The 16767-nt window shown below is 40.4% G+C and overlaps 1 protein-coding gene across 1 annotated transcript in view; it reads left to right on the plus strand.

The window, feature by feature from the left end:
* The window catches only part of Rspry1 (ring finger and SPRY domain containing 1), a 61575-nt gene extending 46007 nt beyond the window's left edge, over nucleotides 1–15568 (plus strand). The window contains exons 11-15 of the mRNA XM_028871459.2: nucleotides 2317–2428; nucleotides 6424–6526; nucleotides 6851–7003; nucleotides 10143–10247; nucleotides 14007–15568. Of these exons, the coding sequence (XP_028727292.1) occupies nucleotides 2317–2428; nucleotides 6424–6526; nucleotides 6851–7003; nucleotides 10143–10247; nucleotides 14007–14103 (570 nt within the window). The 3' untranslated portion in view covers nucleotides 14104–15568. The remainder of the gene's footprint in view (nucleotides 1–2316; nucleotides 2429–6423; nucleotides 6527–6850; nucleotides 7004–10142; nucleotides 10248–14006) is intronic.
* Nucleotides 15569–16767: the final 1199 nt, after the last annotated feature.

A 16767-nucleotide genomic window follows, 5' to 3' on the forward strand; every position in this document is an offset into this window, starting at 1 on the left:
AAGAATACCAGAATATCAAGTTAGTTACTCTATATTCTCCTAGGGAATCTGACATTGCCAATGAAAACCAACATTAATCCTAAATGTTTTTAAGCTGAAAAAATTTACTCTAAGATGTAAGCTCATTGGGCATCTGCTTCTTAGCTCTACAGAATTTGATCTGTGATTAAAATTGAATCAGTTTCCCCTTGTCCCGTAACTTCTCCCAGAGGGTCTTGCAGGGTGATGGCTTGACCTAGCAGTCATCTAGGAATTGCTTTTTTTTTTTTTTAATTTTTATTTGTTTATTTATTTTTTTTCTGTTATCAGCTTGATACAGTACAAATTCTTTTTCCCCTTTTCTATTTTAATAAAAAGAAAAAAGGAAAAAAGTTATAACTAACATAAGAAAAACTATATACAAAAGTACAATAACTATATACCACACATACAAGCAAAAAATACCTAAACAATGTCTAGTCCATTTGTATTTGGCAAATTCAGAGAAAATAATTTCATTATCTGTCCTATTTTGGTAAGTCCGAAATGTACCTGATTCACTTTCTATCCTAACTTATATTACTAACAGAACCATCTTATAACCTCTTTCAAATTTATACACTTACACCTCTTTAGTTTTTTTTTCTGAAATTCTTAACAAAGAAAACCATAGCTATAACTATCTAATCTTCAACTATAACTAACTAATCTTCAACTCCCTCAGGGACCCAAGAAGGAAATAATATTACCTAATAAAAAATAAAAACAGGAAGTGCATGCAAGCAGCTTCCAAAAAACATGTAAGTTGACAGAAAAGCCAGCTGCCTGGACAGTCACCTGTGGTTTCTCCACAGTGTTGGGACATCATCTTCAGCCAGGAATTTCTTTCAAATGTTCTGTCAAAGACTACCTAGGTCATTAGAAAGTAAAGATGGATGGGGCCAGCAAGATGGCTCAGCAGTGAACAGCACTTGCTGCCAAGCCAGAAGACTCAGTTCAGTCCGAACCCACTTGATGTAATGTGAGAACCAACTCTCAACCCTGTCTTAAACAAACAAACAAACAAAAAAGAACACATTGATGAGGGGGAGGGAGGACAGGGGAATCTGTGTCTGATATGTAAAATTAAATTAATTATAAAATTAAGAAAAAGAAAAAGTAAAGGTAAAAAAAAAAAAATTGTTTGCCTTTGCCTATTTCCCAACACTCAAATTTAGTGTTTTTGTTTTGTTTCAGTTGAGTTTTTGGAGCTGAAGTCTGAGTTCCCAGGCCTCTCTCTTTCTAAGTGTGTAGCTAAGTGTGAAGATTTTTACTTACTGATTTGTTCCACCTCAGGAAGGGTTAGCAGATAGTGTAGCAGAAGCCAGAGGCCTCAAACCAGACCAATGACTCATAGCAATGAACACTTACAAATAAAGATGAATGGACAAAAGGATAAACTGTGACTCACAGAGCAACATTATAGCTTCCACAATGAAATTCTTTTCTTTTTTTCTTTTTTTTTTTTTTTTGGTTTTGTTTGTTTTTATGTTTAGTTTGGTATTTGGTTTTCTTTTAAATTTTTAGGGGGACAGTTGCATGGGCAGAGGGTGATGGGGAGATAAGTGAGATTGGATGCATGATGAAAAATCCACAAAAAAATCAATAAAAGGTAAAAGAATAATAATAATAAAGATCTCACTTGCCCTTTTCATTTGTTGAGACAGAATCTCATGAACCCTCCTAGTCCTACCTCAGCCTCAAGTGCTGGGATTTAGAGGTGTGCCTGGCTTCTGTTCACCTTGTATGTTAATAAATAATTTTGGGCAACAATTGAAAGGTAGCAAGTAATAAAAGAAGAAATTGTTGAGAACCAATAAAATTTTCAAATTGGACTGTTACCAAGATAATTTTAAGCTAAGTATCCATTCATAAAATCTGAGGATGTGGGCATTTTGAATCCACCACATTCAAGAAAGTTATTTGCTTGGCCACGAGAATTGGTGAGGCTAAAGGTCTTAGAAGTTTGGTCCAAACTGAAATCCGCTTTTCTTAGAGCCAGTCTACAAGGAAGCTGCCTACTCTTCAAGAGTCTCTTTCCTCCGTGGAGCTAGTAAGAACGAGATGAACGGGCAAGTGAGAGAGCGCCTGCAGCAAAGGAAGCATGGGCAGGTGGTCATTGGCAAAGCCAGTCAGTGTCTGTGACCTGGAACTAGGCTTCTGTGTCAAGTTGTTGATATCTTCCAAGTACCATAGGCTTTCCCTTCATCCAAAAAAGCTTAGGATGCCACATGCTAGGTCTCCCCAGGTTAGAGTAGGTAGAGTCTTGTTAATCTTCTGGGCCTTGTCTCTCCCCAGGAAGGATACGGCATTGGGGACGATGAGTACTCCTGTGCCTATGATGGCTGCCGGCAGCTGATTTGGTACAATGCCAGAAGTAAGCCTCATGTGCACCCGTGCTGGAAGGAAGGTATTCATTCTTCACTTGAATTTGTCACCCGGGTTAGGACAGCTAGTTCTTAGCAGGCATTTACTATGAAAGGCTTTAAAATATCTTCATAGGAGACTTAGTATCAGTATCACTGCCAGGATTGTGAATGCCATTCCCTGATAAACTTACCTATTGTGGCAACCCTTCTGAAGCAAAAACATTTCAGAAAATAAATTCTTAGGGTCTGAAGAGATGGCTCATGTGTAGAAACATGTGCTGCTTTTCTAGAGGATCTGAGGTCAGTTTCCAGCACATATGTTGGGTGGCTTCCAAATACCTCTGACTCTAGCTCCAGAGGAATCTAGTACCTTCTAGCATCCATGGGCACCTGCACTCATGTGCTATTGCTGTGAAGAGACACCATGACTATGGTGACTTTACTAAAGGGCTGGCTTTCAGATTCAGAGGTTTAGTATATTATTGTCATGGTGGGAAGCATGGTGGCATGCAGGCAGACATGGTACTAGAGAAGGAGCTAGGAGTTCTACATCTGGATGGACAGGCAGCAGGAAGAGAGAGTGACGGTGGGCCTGGCTTGAGCTTCTGAAACCTCAAAGCCCACCCCAGTGACACACTTCCTCTAACAAGAGCACACCTATTCCAGTAAGGCCACACCTATGCCATGCCCTATGAGTCTATAGGGACCATTTTCATTCAAACCACCACAGCATAATTTAAAACAATAAAACTAAATCTTAAAAAAAAAAAAAAAAAGTGGCACGGTGGCACATGCATTTAATCTTAGCACTCCAAAAGGCAGAGGCAAGTGGATCACTGTGAGTTCAAGCACAGCCTGGCCTACCTAGTTCCAGGCCAGCCAGAGCCACGTAATGAGCTGTCACAATGGAAAGAAGTAAATAGTGGTTCAGTGGTTAGGAACACTTGCTGCTGCTCCCGAGAAGCTGATTCCAGTTCCTAGCACCCACATCAGGAGACTTAAAACTGCCAGTAACTCCAGCTCTGAGGGATCTGACTCCCTTTTCTAGCTAATACTGACACCTATATTCATATGGCATATATGCACACAAATGCACATACATACACACAAAATAACATTAAAAAGCCTTCTGAAAAGTAATACAAATTAGAAAAAAAAATAATGTAATTCTAACTTTAAAAAAAAAAAAAACCACAACCCTCCTTCAGTCAGTCAGTCAGTTTTGGGATAGAGTTTCACTCTAATGCACACAACCATAGAAGTCACTCTGTACCAGTGCTAGATTACAGGTGCAAGTCACTGCTCCCACCTTCTCTCACAGTTAAGAGAGGGCTGTTTGTAACTCAGTGTGGAGCAATTGCCTACTAGTCATGAGACCTGTTTGATGCCCAGTAACACACACACAATTACTGTGAAATCTAGTTTCCTCTTTGTGTTTGTATTTTGAATTAAAGGGGCCATAGATATGTTAAGGACACTGGAATTGTTGTGGCACTAAAATGATGATATTTTCAGAAATAAAGTGGCTATAGAAGAGGAATTTGGTAGACACAGGCCATGCTGTAAGTAGGGTCATATGGAATTATGTCCCATACATAAGTAAGGAAGGGAACCTCTTTCTTCTCACAATTGGAGCTAGATAAGGAAAGTAGCCTAGCTCTTTCTCCATGCATCCTTCTCTCGTTTTCCTACGCTAATCAACATTATAAACTGACATGTCAAGCATGTTAAGAAAGCAGGAGTTTGACCACTCACATAGAACTAAATTGATAGTATGGAAAAGGAAATGAATGAGTCTGGAAAAACTAGAAGGGCACCCAGGTTTTTTTGTTTTGTTTTGTCTTGGTTTGGTTTTTAGGGTTTTTTTGTTTGTTTGTTTGTTTTTCGTTTTTGTTTTTTTGAGACAGTCTCTCTACATAGTCCTGGCTGTCCTGGAACTCATAGAAATCCACCTGCCTCTGCTTCCCAAGTGCTGGGATTAAAGTGTACACTACCATGCTCAGCCTGGGCACCTAGATTTTTGAAGATGTGTAGCTTATGCATTTCATAGAGGCACTGTTTTCAAACTTTCTTTTTCAAGGTAAAGCTCACTGTTTAGTCCTGCCTGGGCCGGCACTTGAACCTGGAGCAGTCCTGCTTTTGCTTCCCAAATGCCAGGGTTAGAGGTGTGTACTGCCACCATGCCCGGCTTCTTAAAAATAAATCAGAACTTAAGGATATATTTCTGAATGCATTTATTATTTTAAAATTTGAAAAATAGAAAATTGCAAAGCAATTTTAATTCCTCTCTCTCTCTCCACCCCCCCAAACACACACACACACACACACACACACACACACACACACACACACACATTTTAATTAGGGTTTCTATTGCTGTGATAGAATACCATGGCCAAAATCAACTTGGGGAGGAATGGATTTATTTCATCTTCTACTTCCTACTAACAGTCCATCACTGAGGGACCTGGAGGCAGGAACTAAAGCAGAAGTCATGGAGGAATGCTGCCTCCTGGCTTGCTTAGTAGTTTTCTTATACACCCCACACCACCTGCCCAGGAATGGCACCACTTACAAAGGGCTGAGCCCTCCTACATCAAAGAAAATGCCCTATAGACTTGCCTACAGGCCAGTCTGATGTGGGATGCTTTCTCTAATGAGTTTCCTCTTCTCAGATAATTCCTAGTTTGTATTGTCAGGTTGACAGACTATAAGCCAACCAGGACATATACACACATATGTGTGTGTTATGTGTGGGTGTTTTGCATTCATGTATGTTTTTATACCATGTGTGCCTGGTGCCTACGTAGGTCAGAGGGGAAATAGAGTTACAGATGGTCATGAACTACCATGTGAATGCTGGGATTCAAACTTAGGTCCTCTTAAAGAACAGCCAGTGCTTTTTTTTTTTTTTTTTTTTTTTTTTTTTGGTTTTTCAAGACAGGGTTTTCTCTGTGTAGCTTTGGAGCCTGTCCTGGAACTCACTTTGTAGACCAGGCTGGCCTCGAACTCATAGACATTCCCTCCCAAATGCTGGAATTAAAGGCATGTGCCACCACCGCCTGGCACAGCCAGTGCTCTTAACTGCTGAGCCATTTCTCCAGCCCTAGAGATTTTTTTAAGCACTTAAATTGGTATGTATGTATGTATTTTCCATTGTTATGCTTCAATTCCTGAACAGGTTTCTAGGTTACGAAAAATAACACTACTAGAGCTGGAGATGTAGCCCAGGTGATAGAGTGCTTGTCTACCACATACGGAGGCCCTAGGTTCAGTCTCTAGCTCTGAGTAATCTTGGATATAGTGGTGTACCTGGTATTCCCAGGACTCGTGAAGTAGAAGCAGAAGGATCAAAAGTTCAAGGTTATCCTCAGCTACATACCAAATTCAAGGCCAGCCTGAGCTAGAGACACTGTCTTAAAAAAAAAATCCAGAATAATAAAAAAATGATTGGCTTGGTATGGTGGGATGTACCTATAATCCTAACATTCAGGAGGCTGAAGCAGGAAGATTTCACATTTGAGACCATCTTGGGCTACATAGCCAGTTTAAGGCCAGCTAAGGCTACATACAAAGATCCTGTCTCAGAAAATCCAAAAACAAACAAAATAACTTTTAATGCTTTTTAATATTTTACTATAAACTAGAATAAAAAAAATCAGATCTCGATTTAAAAGATCAGAGTGAATGTATGCCTTCAAAACAAAAACATTTTTGTAGTTGTTACCTAGAGAATTTTTAATCTTGCCCGAGAGGCAAATCAGCACATAATTTTATCTAACCCAGCATGTACATTTTTTTTTTAGAATTTTAGCATCTTGAAATTAGGATGCATCTTATACAATTGATGCTTGTCATGGTTTAGTGGAAGCTTTTTTTTCTTTAACGATACATGGACGTACTGCTCTGTGAGGGTCAGATAAGCCACACAGGAAACAAAGATAAGTGTGTTGAATGTGTGGCTTTCTACAGGGCCAGTGAGGCTCTGTCAGGATCTGGGTAGCACAAGCCTAACAGTGTTTGGTTTATCTTCTAGGAGACACAGTAGGGTTTCTGTTAGACTTGAATGAAAAGCAAATGATCTTCTTTTTAAATGGCAACCAGCTGCCTCCTGAGAAGCAAGTCTTTTCATCCACCGTGTAAGTAGCTCCTTTCAGTCAAAGATTGAGTAGATTCATGGAATGTACTTTTCTCAAGAATGAAAAACCAAACACCTTTGTTCATTTATCTAAGCAATTATGAGAAATGGGTTTATTTCAGTTACTTAGCGCTCCATTTGGTGGGTCCTCAGTGTCCAAGGGTTTGATACAGAAAAATAAAGGTGTCTCACCTGACTTACAGACCTGTCTAGGAGAATAGTCTCTGTCCCGCTTTCCTTTTCCCAAAGTGACTTCCTCATAGTGACTCTGTATGTGAACATGCTTTTATAAATGCTGCTGACCTCTGTACTCACTTTTCTGTAGATCTGGATTTTTTGCTGCGGCTAGTTTCATGTCCTATCAACAATGCGAGTTCAATTTTGGAGCAAAACCATTCAAATACCCACCATCTATGAAATTTAGCACTTTTAATGATTACGCCTTCCTAACAGCTGAAGAAAAGATCATTTTGCCAAGGTAAGAGTCTGCCCAGACTCCTTCCAGACCCATCTCATGGAAAATCATAACAGCTTATGGGAGATTTTTTTTCAGCATTGAACAAGTAATTTTGAACAAGTAATCTCACTGAAAAGGTTGACTTTTTGGGGAAATATAAATTAGTAAAACAGATCCCAGAAAGATATATATAAACACCAATACTGACCAGGACATAGTGTAAAATTATTTGAAAACAAAAATTGAAAGCTTTTTGTGACAAAAGCAGGTGGTTTCACGAGATCTCCTTCTATCAAATTGTGAGTGACAGCTTCATTATTATTTAAAGCAGCAGTTCTCAACCTGGGGGTCAAATGACCCTTCTATATGGTCACCTAACACCATTGGAAAATGCAAGTATTTACATTACAGTTTATAACAATAGCAAAATTAAAGTTAAGAAATAGCAATGAAAATCATTTTATGTTTGGGTGTTACTGCAACATGAAGAACTCTATTAAAAGGTCGAAGCATTAGGAAGATTGAGAACTACTGATTTAAAGTATTATAGAACCAAGAGAAGAAGGAGGAACATGTCCACATTCTTTTTATGAGTTAAATAATGTTAATGTAAAAATCAGAAAAGGAGTTTGGGGATTTAGCTCAGTGGTAGAGTGCTTGCCTAGCAAGCGCAAGGCCCTGGGTTCGGTCCTCAGCTCTGGGGGGAAAAAAATCAGAAAAGGTCTGGTATGTGACACTTACTTTAAATCCCAGCACTTGGGAGGCAGAGGTAGAATCATTGTGAGTTTGAAGCCACCCTGCTCTCAGCAAAGAGAGCCTGTCTCAAAATAAAAATCAGAAAGATAGAACACATTCACACACACTCACACACACACACACACACACACACACACACACACACACACACACACAAAGGCAAACTAACTTCACTGGAATATCTGTATAAAAATCCTTGATATTGGAAAATCAGTACTTCTGTTAACGGATTTGATTTATTGAAACCAACTCCTTTTGGCTTTAAACTGCATAACAAACATGCTAACACTGTTCTACAGCCATTAACACAAGGAAAGCCATCTCAGGTAAAATTTCATTGCCCTTATTTGACAGAAACTGACATTGGCCTTGTCTCCCTGAGTGAATGTCTGCTTGTCTTCCTTATAAGATGAATATAGTCTGTTCCTTTAGCTAGGAACAGGGCAGCTGCCTGGACCAGTATAGGGTAGGGAATTCATATTACTAATGGGATATCAATGAGATAGACACTCATCAGTCGAGGAGATCATACTGGCCAGGATGTAGCTTGTGTTAAACCATATGTAATACCCATAAATGTAACTAAATGCAGTGAAACACTGGCTTCTGTTTTGAAGCAAAGCATAGGTAGATAGGCAGCCCTCTCTCTTCACCTTACACCCTGTCTTAGTGACTCAGCGGTTTCAGATGAATAGAACATGTCTCAGTAGGAGTAGCAGAGCCTTGGCAGTATTCTAAGATTATAAAGGCCACTTGCTATGTGTTCAGGCATCTGAGATTTGTTCCTTAGGGCTTCTGTGCAATTTGTCTTGGGGCTTGACAGAGATCATGAACTTTGCTCTTGGTGAAAGTCTGAGGTGACACTCCCTCCATCTGTCATACCTCAGTCCTTTGTTTGCCTGCTTTTTCCTGGAGTGAGGCTCATCATTCACCTGAAGGGCACAACTGATCCATCTGGGAGTTCCCCTGTTTCTTCAGGGTTAAATTTCCCAGAATAGGGCTGAGAAGTCATCTTTTATGGCCAGTTTATGCTTATCAATTTGGTGACTGAATATTCAAATAACACTCAGAGTTGCCCTGTCTTGACTAAGAACAACAGATTACAAGTTAGTTCAATTCATTCTGAATCTAGACTTCGATGTCCCTGACAGTGACAGAGAGGAAGTTGTTGACAAAGGCTTGGCCGTGCAGGCCTATAATCCGAGCTACTGCAGAAGCTGAAACAGGAGGATTGCAACTACTACCTGGAATTTTGATGGTTTATTCTCTATTCTCTTCATGTATTTTATTAACCTCTTTATTATGCTAAATTCAGATACACACAAAATTTTAAAAGAATCGTACGGTGAAGCACATACATCCTTAGCTACGGTAGTGAGCCACAATGACCACTGCTTCTCCTGTGGCTTTCCCTCAACTATCTGTTAATAACCCTATTTCCATTCCAGTTCCTCTGTTGGCTGCTGCCTAGAATGGTCTCTCTAGACAGCAAGGCTCAATTCCCCCATGCCTCACAAGTCTTCTAAAGTTTGCCTAGTGAGGCCCTGCTTGGCTGCCATTATCCTAACCCCAGTGCCTCTCAACCTGTGAGCACTCCTTTCCTCTTTCCCAGTTGATTTTCTGTCATGGTATTCACCAGCATTTAACGTTCTCATTTTTAGTTCTGTCTCCCCCACTGCCACTCCAGAGCTTAGGCTCGATGAAAGCAGTTTCTTCTTTCTGTTTGGAGGTTGCTATTTTTTTTTCACCCTGTGTGCTCTAGAGTCCAGGCTGCCCTGGTCTCATGGAGGTCCCCTACCCTAGCTTCCCAAATGCTGACTCCAGCTGTGTGCCACCATGCCTAGCGAAGGACACTTATTTGGTCTCCTGTCCACTGTTGAATTGCCCAGGCTTGGAGTAGTGCCAGGAGCACAGCAAGCCCATGAGTGAACTTGAGGGGAGCAGTTCTTCCTGTCTGCTTTCCTGTCCATGCTGAATGGAAGTGTAGTCCAAGAGTTCAAACTTGGGGTGTCTGAAAGTCCTAGATCACTTGTCCTTGTGTGAAAACTGTGGGTGTTTTCCCTGGGAAAGGCTTGTGCTTTTCACCAAATTCTCAATATATGTGACTTAAACAGTTGAAATTTGCTGGTAAAAGAACACTGGACTTAGAACCAAAGGATTTGAATTTGATTTCTATATATTAAGTTTTATGTAAATCATTTCATTGAACTTTAATTTTTTTGTCTGTTAAATGATGATCAAGCCTCCTTCACTCTGCTAAGGCTGAAATGTGTGAAAACTTTCTTGAACAAAGATTGTGGAGTGTATTTCCCCTGTGTACAGCTTCCTGAGAGCATTTCATGTGCCCCACTGCTAACTGACTCCTTGTTGACCAAATGAATTTCATGCTGCTTTGTCCGCTCAGGCACAGGCGCCTCGCTCTGCTGAAGCAAGTCAGTATTCGAGAGAACTGCTGTTCGCTCTGTTGTGATGAGGTGGCAGACACACAGCTGAAGCCATGTGGACACAGGTGAGAGGGACTGCTTGTGGGATCGTCTTCCACAGATCACATTCAGCAACATTTCATCCTGCCTGAGTGACTTCTGGGGTATCAGCAGGTCCATAGCTGCTCCTCAGGATTATTAAATTAGGGGCTGGAGAGATGGCTCAGAGGTTAAGGGCACTGGCTGTTCTTCCAGAGGTCCTGAGTTCAGTTCCCAGCACCCACATGGCAGCTCACAACCATCTGTAGTAAGATCTGATGCCCTCTTCTGGCTTGCAGGGATACATGCAGACAGAACATTGTGTATATAATGAATAAATAAATCTTTAAAAAAGGAAAAGAAAGAAAGAAAGAAAAAAGGATTATTAAATTATTAGCACTGGGCTGAATGAGGAATTAAGTTGCCAAGAAGGATCTGCTACCTTCCAGAAAGTACGTGAAGTACCTGAAATAGAACAAGCTATTTGATATGGAAAGTCTAGTTTTTGAATTTTTGCTTTTTGTTTATTCAGATAAATACATACACACAAATATATTGGGCGGGAGGATGTTCAAGACAGGTTTCTTTGTGTAGCCTTGGCTGTCCTGGAACTTGCTCTATAAACCAGGCTGACCCTGAACTCACAGAGATCTGCCTGCCTCACAGAGTTCTCCCTTGTGCCGGGATTAAAGGCATGTGCTACCAAGCCTGATTTATATTTTGTATATAATTTTGGCTTTACAAAATGTGAAAGGCTTAATGCTATTTGTAAGCTTCTTGGGAAGTTACTTAGAGGTTACCTCCTTATCATCTTTTTTCACTCCTAACCATTGAAAAAGTGCAGCTCCCATACCATCTCACCAAATTTCAGCTCTATAAAAGGAACTTACAGGACATCCTGGATCCTGTAGGACAGTGTCTTAGCATCACCACGAAGCAAATAAGCTGGTCTTTCCTGAGAAAGCCACCCTGGCCGATATTAGAAAGGTGTGAGTTGGTATAGCAGCCTCGGCCTCTTACACATGCTGACAGCCTGTGAGCAGCACTCATGCAGACGGTGCAAGCTTCTTGTGTCCGTCACATCCCGACACTTTGTGTTTCTGTGGTTTTTGACCAAACTTTGGCCACCTTATTGCCCAGGTGTCTTGACCCTAGAATTATGGACCACAGTTTGCCATTACAGGAGTGATTCAGCCTGGATCGTTGACCCAGGGTCTTCTGAATCAGGTTGTCCCTAATAGACTGTTAGAAGTGCAATGGGTTTCCTTTCACCCTTAGTTAAGGAAGTTTCTCTTCTGTAGCCCAGAATTTCTTAGACTAAACACCTTTGCAGGATTTAGTATCTGGGCCTTACAGATAGATACAGAATTTACCATCTTTGTTTCCAAATAGTAGGATCTGATCTTCCTCTTTGAGCCCTTTGGCCCTTCCTATGTTTTGGAGGGTTTTGTTATTGTTTTAAAAGATTTTATTATGTATGTCTGCCTACAGTGGAGAAGAGGGTACCAGATCTCATTACAGATAGTGTGAACCACCATGTGGGTGCTGGGAATTGAACTCAGGACCTCTGGAAGAGCAACCAGTGCTCTTAACTGCTGAGCCATCTCTCCAGCCCCCCCTTTTTTTTTTTTTTTAAACACAATTTAGGAGTCATTGATAAGGGCTAGTATGTAAAGACTTAGAACTAATTATCCTGAATATGTGGTCATAGTTTCTACAACATCCAAAACAGAGTTGGAAAGAAAACTAAAAGAATTACAAGACTATTTAGCTCAATCCAGTTAGATGGTATAAAGGCTGTACCTTTTCAATACTAGGAGTGTAAAGAAGTTAAACTAAATATTCTTATATCTTGGAGGGTGATAGTGAAGAAAAGAAATCAGGATAAAATAAATGATGAGACCTGACCCCTAGAAGAGACTGAAAATGAAACCACTCCTCTTATCTAGGAAGTGGTAGGTTATGAAGTCCACCATCGCCTTTCCTCCCAAAGGCGCTAAGCCCAGAGAGTTTCTTAAAATTTTCAGGGGGAAGTAGTTCAAATCTTTCTAAATCCACAGCACTATTTTTACAAATCTGCATGGCAACACACTAAAAGCTGAGAAAGAAAACATGTGGTGGCTCACAGCCATCTACAGTCCAGCAGATCCCACGCCTTCTAACCTCTGAGGGCACCAGGCATGCAAGTGGTGCACAGAAATATGGACATACAGGTGAAACACAAAAAATAAGTCAATCTAAAAAAATTCCTAATAAATCAAATAAGAACAGATAACAATTCCTCAAATTCCTTAAAATGTTTTCTGGCTAAATGCTAGCATCCTTTTGTGTTATCTTTGGGTTGTGCAGGGATAGAACCCAGACCCTCACACATGGTAGGCACTGAGCAATGTCTGACATTTTTCTTTATTTCTTTTTTCTTTTGAAAATTGTGTTTGTTTTTGAGATGAGGTCTTGCTATAGAGCCCAGGCTGTTGTGCCTCAGCTTCACAAGTGCTGGCGCTATGCGCATGACTACAGAGTGACTAGCATCTGTTTAATAGTGACATGCAGAAGCATGCTCAGATGTTGGGAACGAGACAGAGATGCTTGTTACTGCCACTTTGATTTACAGCCTAAGCCACACCTCTTTTTACGGTGTGTGTGTGTAAGCACCAGCCTGTTCGTTGATCCTAGAAAGCCCTTTTTATACTGCCTTGGGAAGAAAGTAGAAAACTGAGAATGCAGCCAAGTTTGTTGTGCTTCTGTAAAGAAGCTAGGAGGGCTGGAGAGATGGCTCAGCAGTTAGGAGCACTGGCTGCTCTTCCAGAGGACCCAGGTTCAATTCCCAGCACCCACATGGAAGCTCTAGTTCCAGGAGATCCATTGCCCTCTTCTGGCCTCTGCAGGTGCTTCACATAGTACACATACACAAAACATTTTAAAAACTGAAAATCTAACTGTGAAACGGTGGTGCACACCTTTAATCCCAGCACTCAGGAAGCAGAGACGGCTGGATCTCTGAGTCTGAGGCCAGCCTGATTCCAGGACAGCCAGGGCTGTTACACAGAGAAACTGTCTCTTGCCTCATCCAGCCTTGATATGAGGGTTTGTGCCTAGTCTTATTGTAACTTCTTAAGCCATGTTCAGTTGATATCCCTAGGAGCCCTGCTTTTTTTTTTTTTTTTTTTTTTTTTTTTTTTTTTTTTTTTTAAGGGAAATGGAGGAATAGTGGATCTGGGGAGAGGGGAGATGGGGGAAGGGACTAGGAAGAATGGAGGAAGGGGAAACTGCAGTCAGGATGTAATGTATAAGAGAAGAATTTTAAAACACTGAAAATCCAATATATAATAAAGGCATTTATTAGTCATTATACATTAATTTATTAGTCACATATTATATAATAAAGTAACATCTGTGGTGAAAGATATATTTAGTAAATATTACTGGGATAAATGACTAGCTGATAGGGGGAAAATAGCATATATCCCTGAACATATACACACACACACACACATGCGCGCGCGCACACACACGTATGTGTGTGTGTGTGTGTGCGTGCGTGTGTCTGTGTGTATATAATTTGTACATATAGATTTTCTTGAAAAATGAACTTTTTATTTAACTCACAGAGGAAGAAGATTGAGGATCAAAAATAGGAGGGAGAGTTAATTTTTATTTATATATTTTCTTCATGTTATTTTCCAAACCATGCATAATATGTACACTTTCTCCAACAGACTTGTTAACATTTTAGATTTAACTGGCAGGTAGAGTTTGGCCTTTTAAAGCATTAACTTAACTGGCATTTGTATCTTTTTCTTCAGCGACCTGTGCATGGATTGTGCCTTGCAACTGGAGACCTGCCCATTGTGTCGTAAAGAAATAGTGTCCAGAATCAGACAGATTTCTCATATTTCATGACACATGTGAAGAGATATGGACATATTTCTACTCAATTCCAGCAATGTTGAAAAGAAAAGGGAAAAAAAAAACCCACAAACATCTCTAACCAGTTGTACGCACATTGAAACTTATAGCCATGGCCAGATTTTATGCTAAAATTGGTAGTTTGTCAAAGACAAATTCTCTTAGAATCTAATCCAACTTGCCAGCCCTGAGTTCCTTTTGAGGCCAAGGCAGGCTGAGTGTCAGCAGCTGGGCCTGTGGTACGTCTATGAAAACAGCAGGTGACAAGGGTCTCCTGAGTGCTGAAACCACGCCAGGGTTCTTCATGTTGGGCTCACTTGATTGTTTAACACAAGGTGTTTTGTGTCTTAGTCCACAGTTTTATTTTGGGGTGAAGTCACTTTGGAGAAGTAATTGACAGCGTGTCTGGGTTAAGCGTCATTGGTCAGAGAAACCCCGGTGTGTTAAGCATGGATATTGCACTGCAAGACTTGAATCTGTAAACGTAGCATTACACAGGTCATTACTTCAAGCAACATGGAGATCCTGAAAGAAGGTGCACAGACTGTAGGGGAAAAAAAAACAATTTTTTTTTTTTATATTTCAGTGATTCCAAAGAACATTCTAATTTTTTTAAACTACAGAAAATTGGTGGTATTTTCACATTCATGGTATTTCTATCCAGTTTCAGTACCCACATTTTGTGAGGAAATGTGTTTTACCAATGCAGGAGGAACTCTTAAACCAATTGCAATGTTAGACTGGAGAAAATTTGGTAGTTAATGTATCTTTGAGGTACCATCAAATCAGGTTTTCTTTTCTTCTTCTTCTTTTTTTTTTTAAATTTTTAATCAGTATTGTTTTTGGAAGTAATATACTTTGAAACGCTTGAATTAATAGTCTCTAGAGAACAGTCCGAGAACACAGATCCTGTTGTTTTAAATAAATACATGTTTTTGAATAGCAAGTTCAATCATGAATTGTTGACTCTGTCTTCATCAAAAGTGTTTTATATCCCTCTCAGGGTCTCTGGTGAAGGCCTTTAAGAGTTCACTTTTTTCTCCCAGAAAATTGGAAGGTAGAATTGTAAATTTTTAAGACTTATTTCATAATGGTGTACCTCAGCAACTGCCTTTCAATTTATGCCAAGTCCTTACTGAGTTTATACTTGAACAGTAGATGTCTTCTGAGTTTTACAGTGTCTTAAACTCACTGCACATTCTTTTCCTTCCTTCTCCCTCTTTCTTGTTTGTAGTTTATTAAACCTGTCCTACCACGGAGGTGACTTCCTTCCTGGCTGTACTTGCTGGGGTGCTGGATTTTTCCATGTCTTGCTAGTCTTCCATAAATCTAAATATATATGTGTGTATATATATATATAAGTATATATACAGATAGTTATGTGTTCTCCTCTTCAGCTTGTGGTGAATGCAGTAATTTGCATTGAAGAATAAAATATCTGTTGCATTTTTTACTCTAAGACTTCACCGTTCTCATTGGTGTCTTCTACTAAAGCTTCTACTCCTCAGGGTAGGTAAGAACCAAGTATAAGAGCTGAGGAAGAAAGTCGGGCCTGTATCACCAGCACTGAGAAGGCTGAGACTGGAAGATTTACATGAGTGTGCAGCCAGCCTAGGCTGCTACATAGTGAGTTCCAGTCAGGGCTGTATAGCCCTGGATCTTTAACTCAGTGATAGATTGCTGTCTGGCATGCTCAAGGCCATGTGTTCCTTCCCTAGAACCTCAAAGGAAAAGAAAATTAAGAACTAAGTTTAGCCAAGCGTGATGCATGCCTTTAGTCCCAGCACCTGGGAAGCAGAGGCAGACCAGTCTCAGAGTTCCAGGACATCCAGGACTATATAGTGAGATCTTGTTTAATTACATATCCATCAAATAGCCCTTCACTGATAGGCTACAATAGGTGCTTTCACTGTGCCTGTGTGGCTTGTCAAACATCTCTTACAAAGCAACAGCAGGAAGAGGCAGTGTAATTTCTGTGTACTGTGCTAATTTGCTAGTGCCATGAAGAAAAAGAATATGCTGCCCAGAACAGAAGTATGTAGTTATGGGGAGAATGAGGCAGAACTACTCTAGATATTTGGCTAACATGGGTAGGGAAAGTTGTCAGAAGAAAACTAAGGGAGACATAAGGATGTAGCCAGGCTGAGGATCTGAGGACAGGCTTCCAAGACTGGGTATCTAGGTGGTCAATGCATTGTGGGCAAAGGTCCTCATTAAGAAAGAAAGCTGGTACAGGGAAGACAGGAAGGATGTGGTGAGAATAGCATGCTCTGCTGCAGGAGGTCAGGAGCTGCTCATGAAGTGTGCTAAGGCATTTGTATTTCCTCCTAAGAACAGTAAGAAGGCAATGGTGTTTATCAAGCTTGGAAGTTCCTGCATAGTGGCCTTAGAGGATGGCTCTGCCCTCTATTTGGGAATGGAATAGAAGAGTAAGTGGGGTGGAGCTAGGGAAGCGGAAAATCTAAAACAACAGGGGCCGAAGGACTGCAGGAACCTGCCAGCTTTCTAGAAATTTGCCCTTGAAGTTTGCTCCTAAGGTGGCCTGCTTTTCCAGTTTTTAACTTTGAGACTATAAAACAGAAGAGCTTCGGTAGTGAACTGATAAACCATTCAGGATGGAAGCTAATTTATCTTGAAGCTACTTTAAAAGGGTACATA

Source organism: Peromyscus leucopus, chromosome 5 (genome assembly GCF_004664715.2).
Source record: "Peromyscus leucopus breed LL Stock chromosome 5, UCI_PerLeu_2.1, whole genome shotgun sequence".
Lineage (NCBI taxonomy): Eukaryota > Metazoa > Chordata > Mammalia > Rodentia > Cricetidae > Peromyscus > Peromyscus leucopus.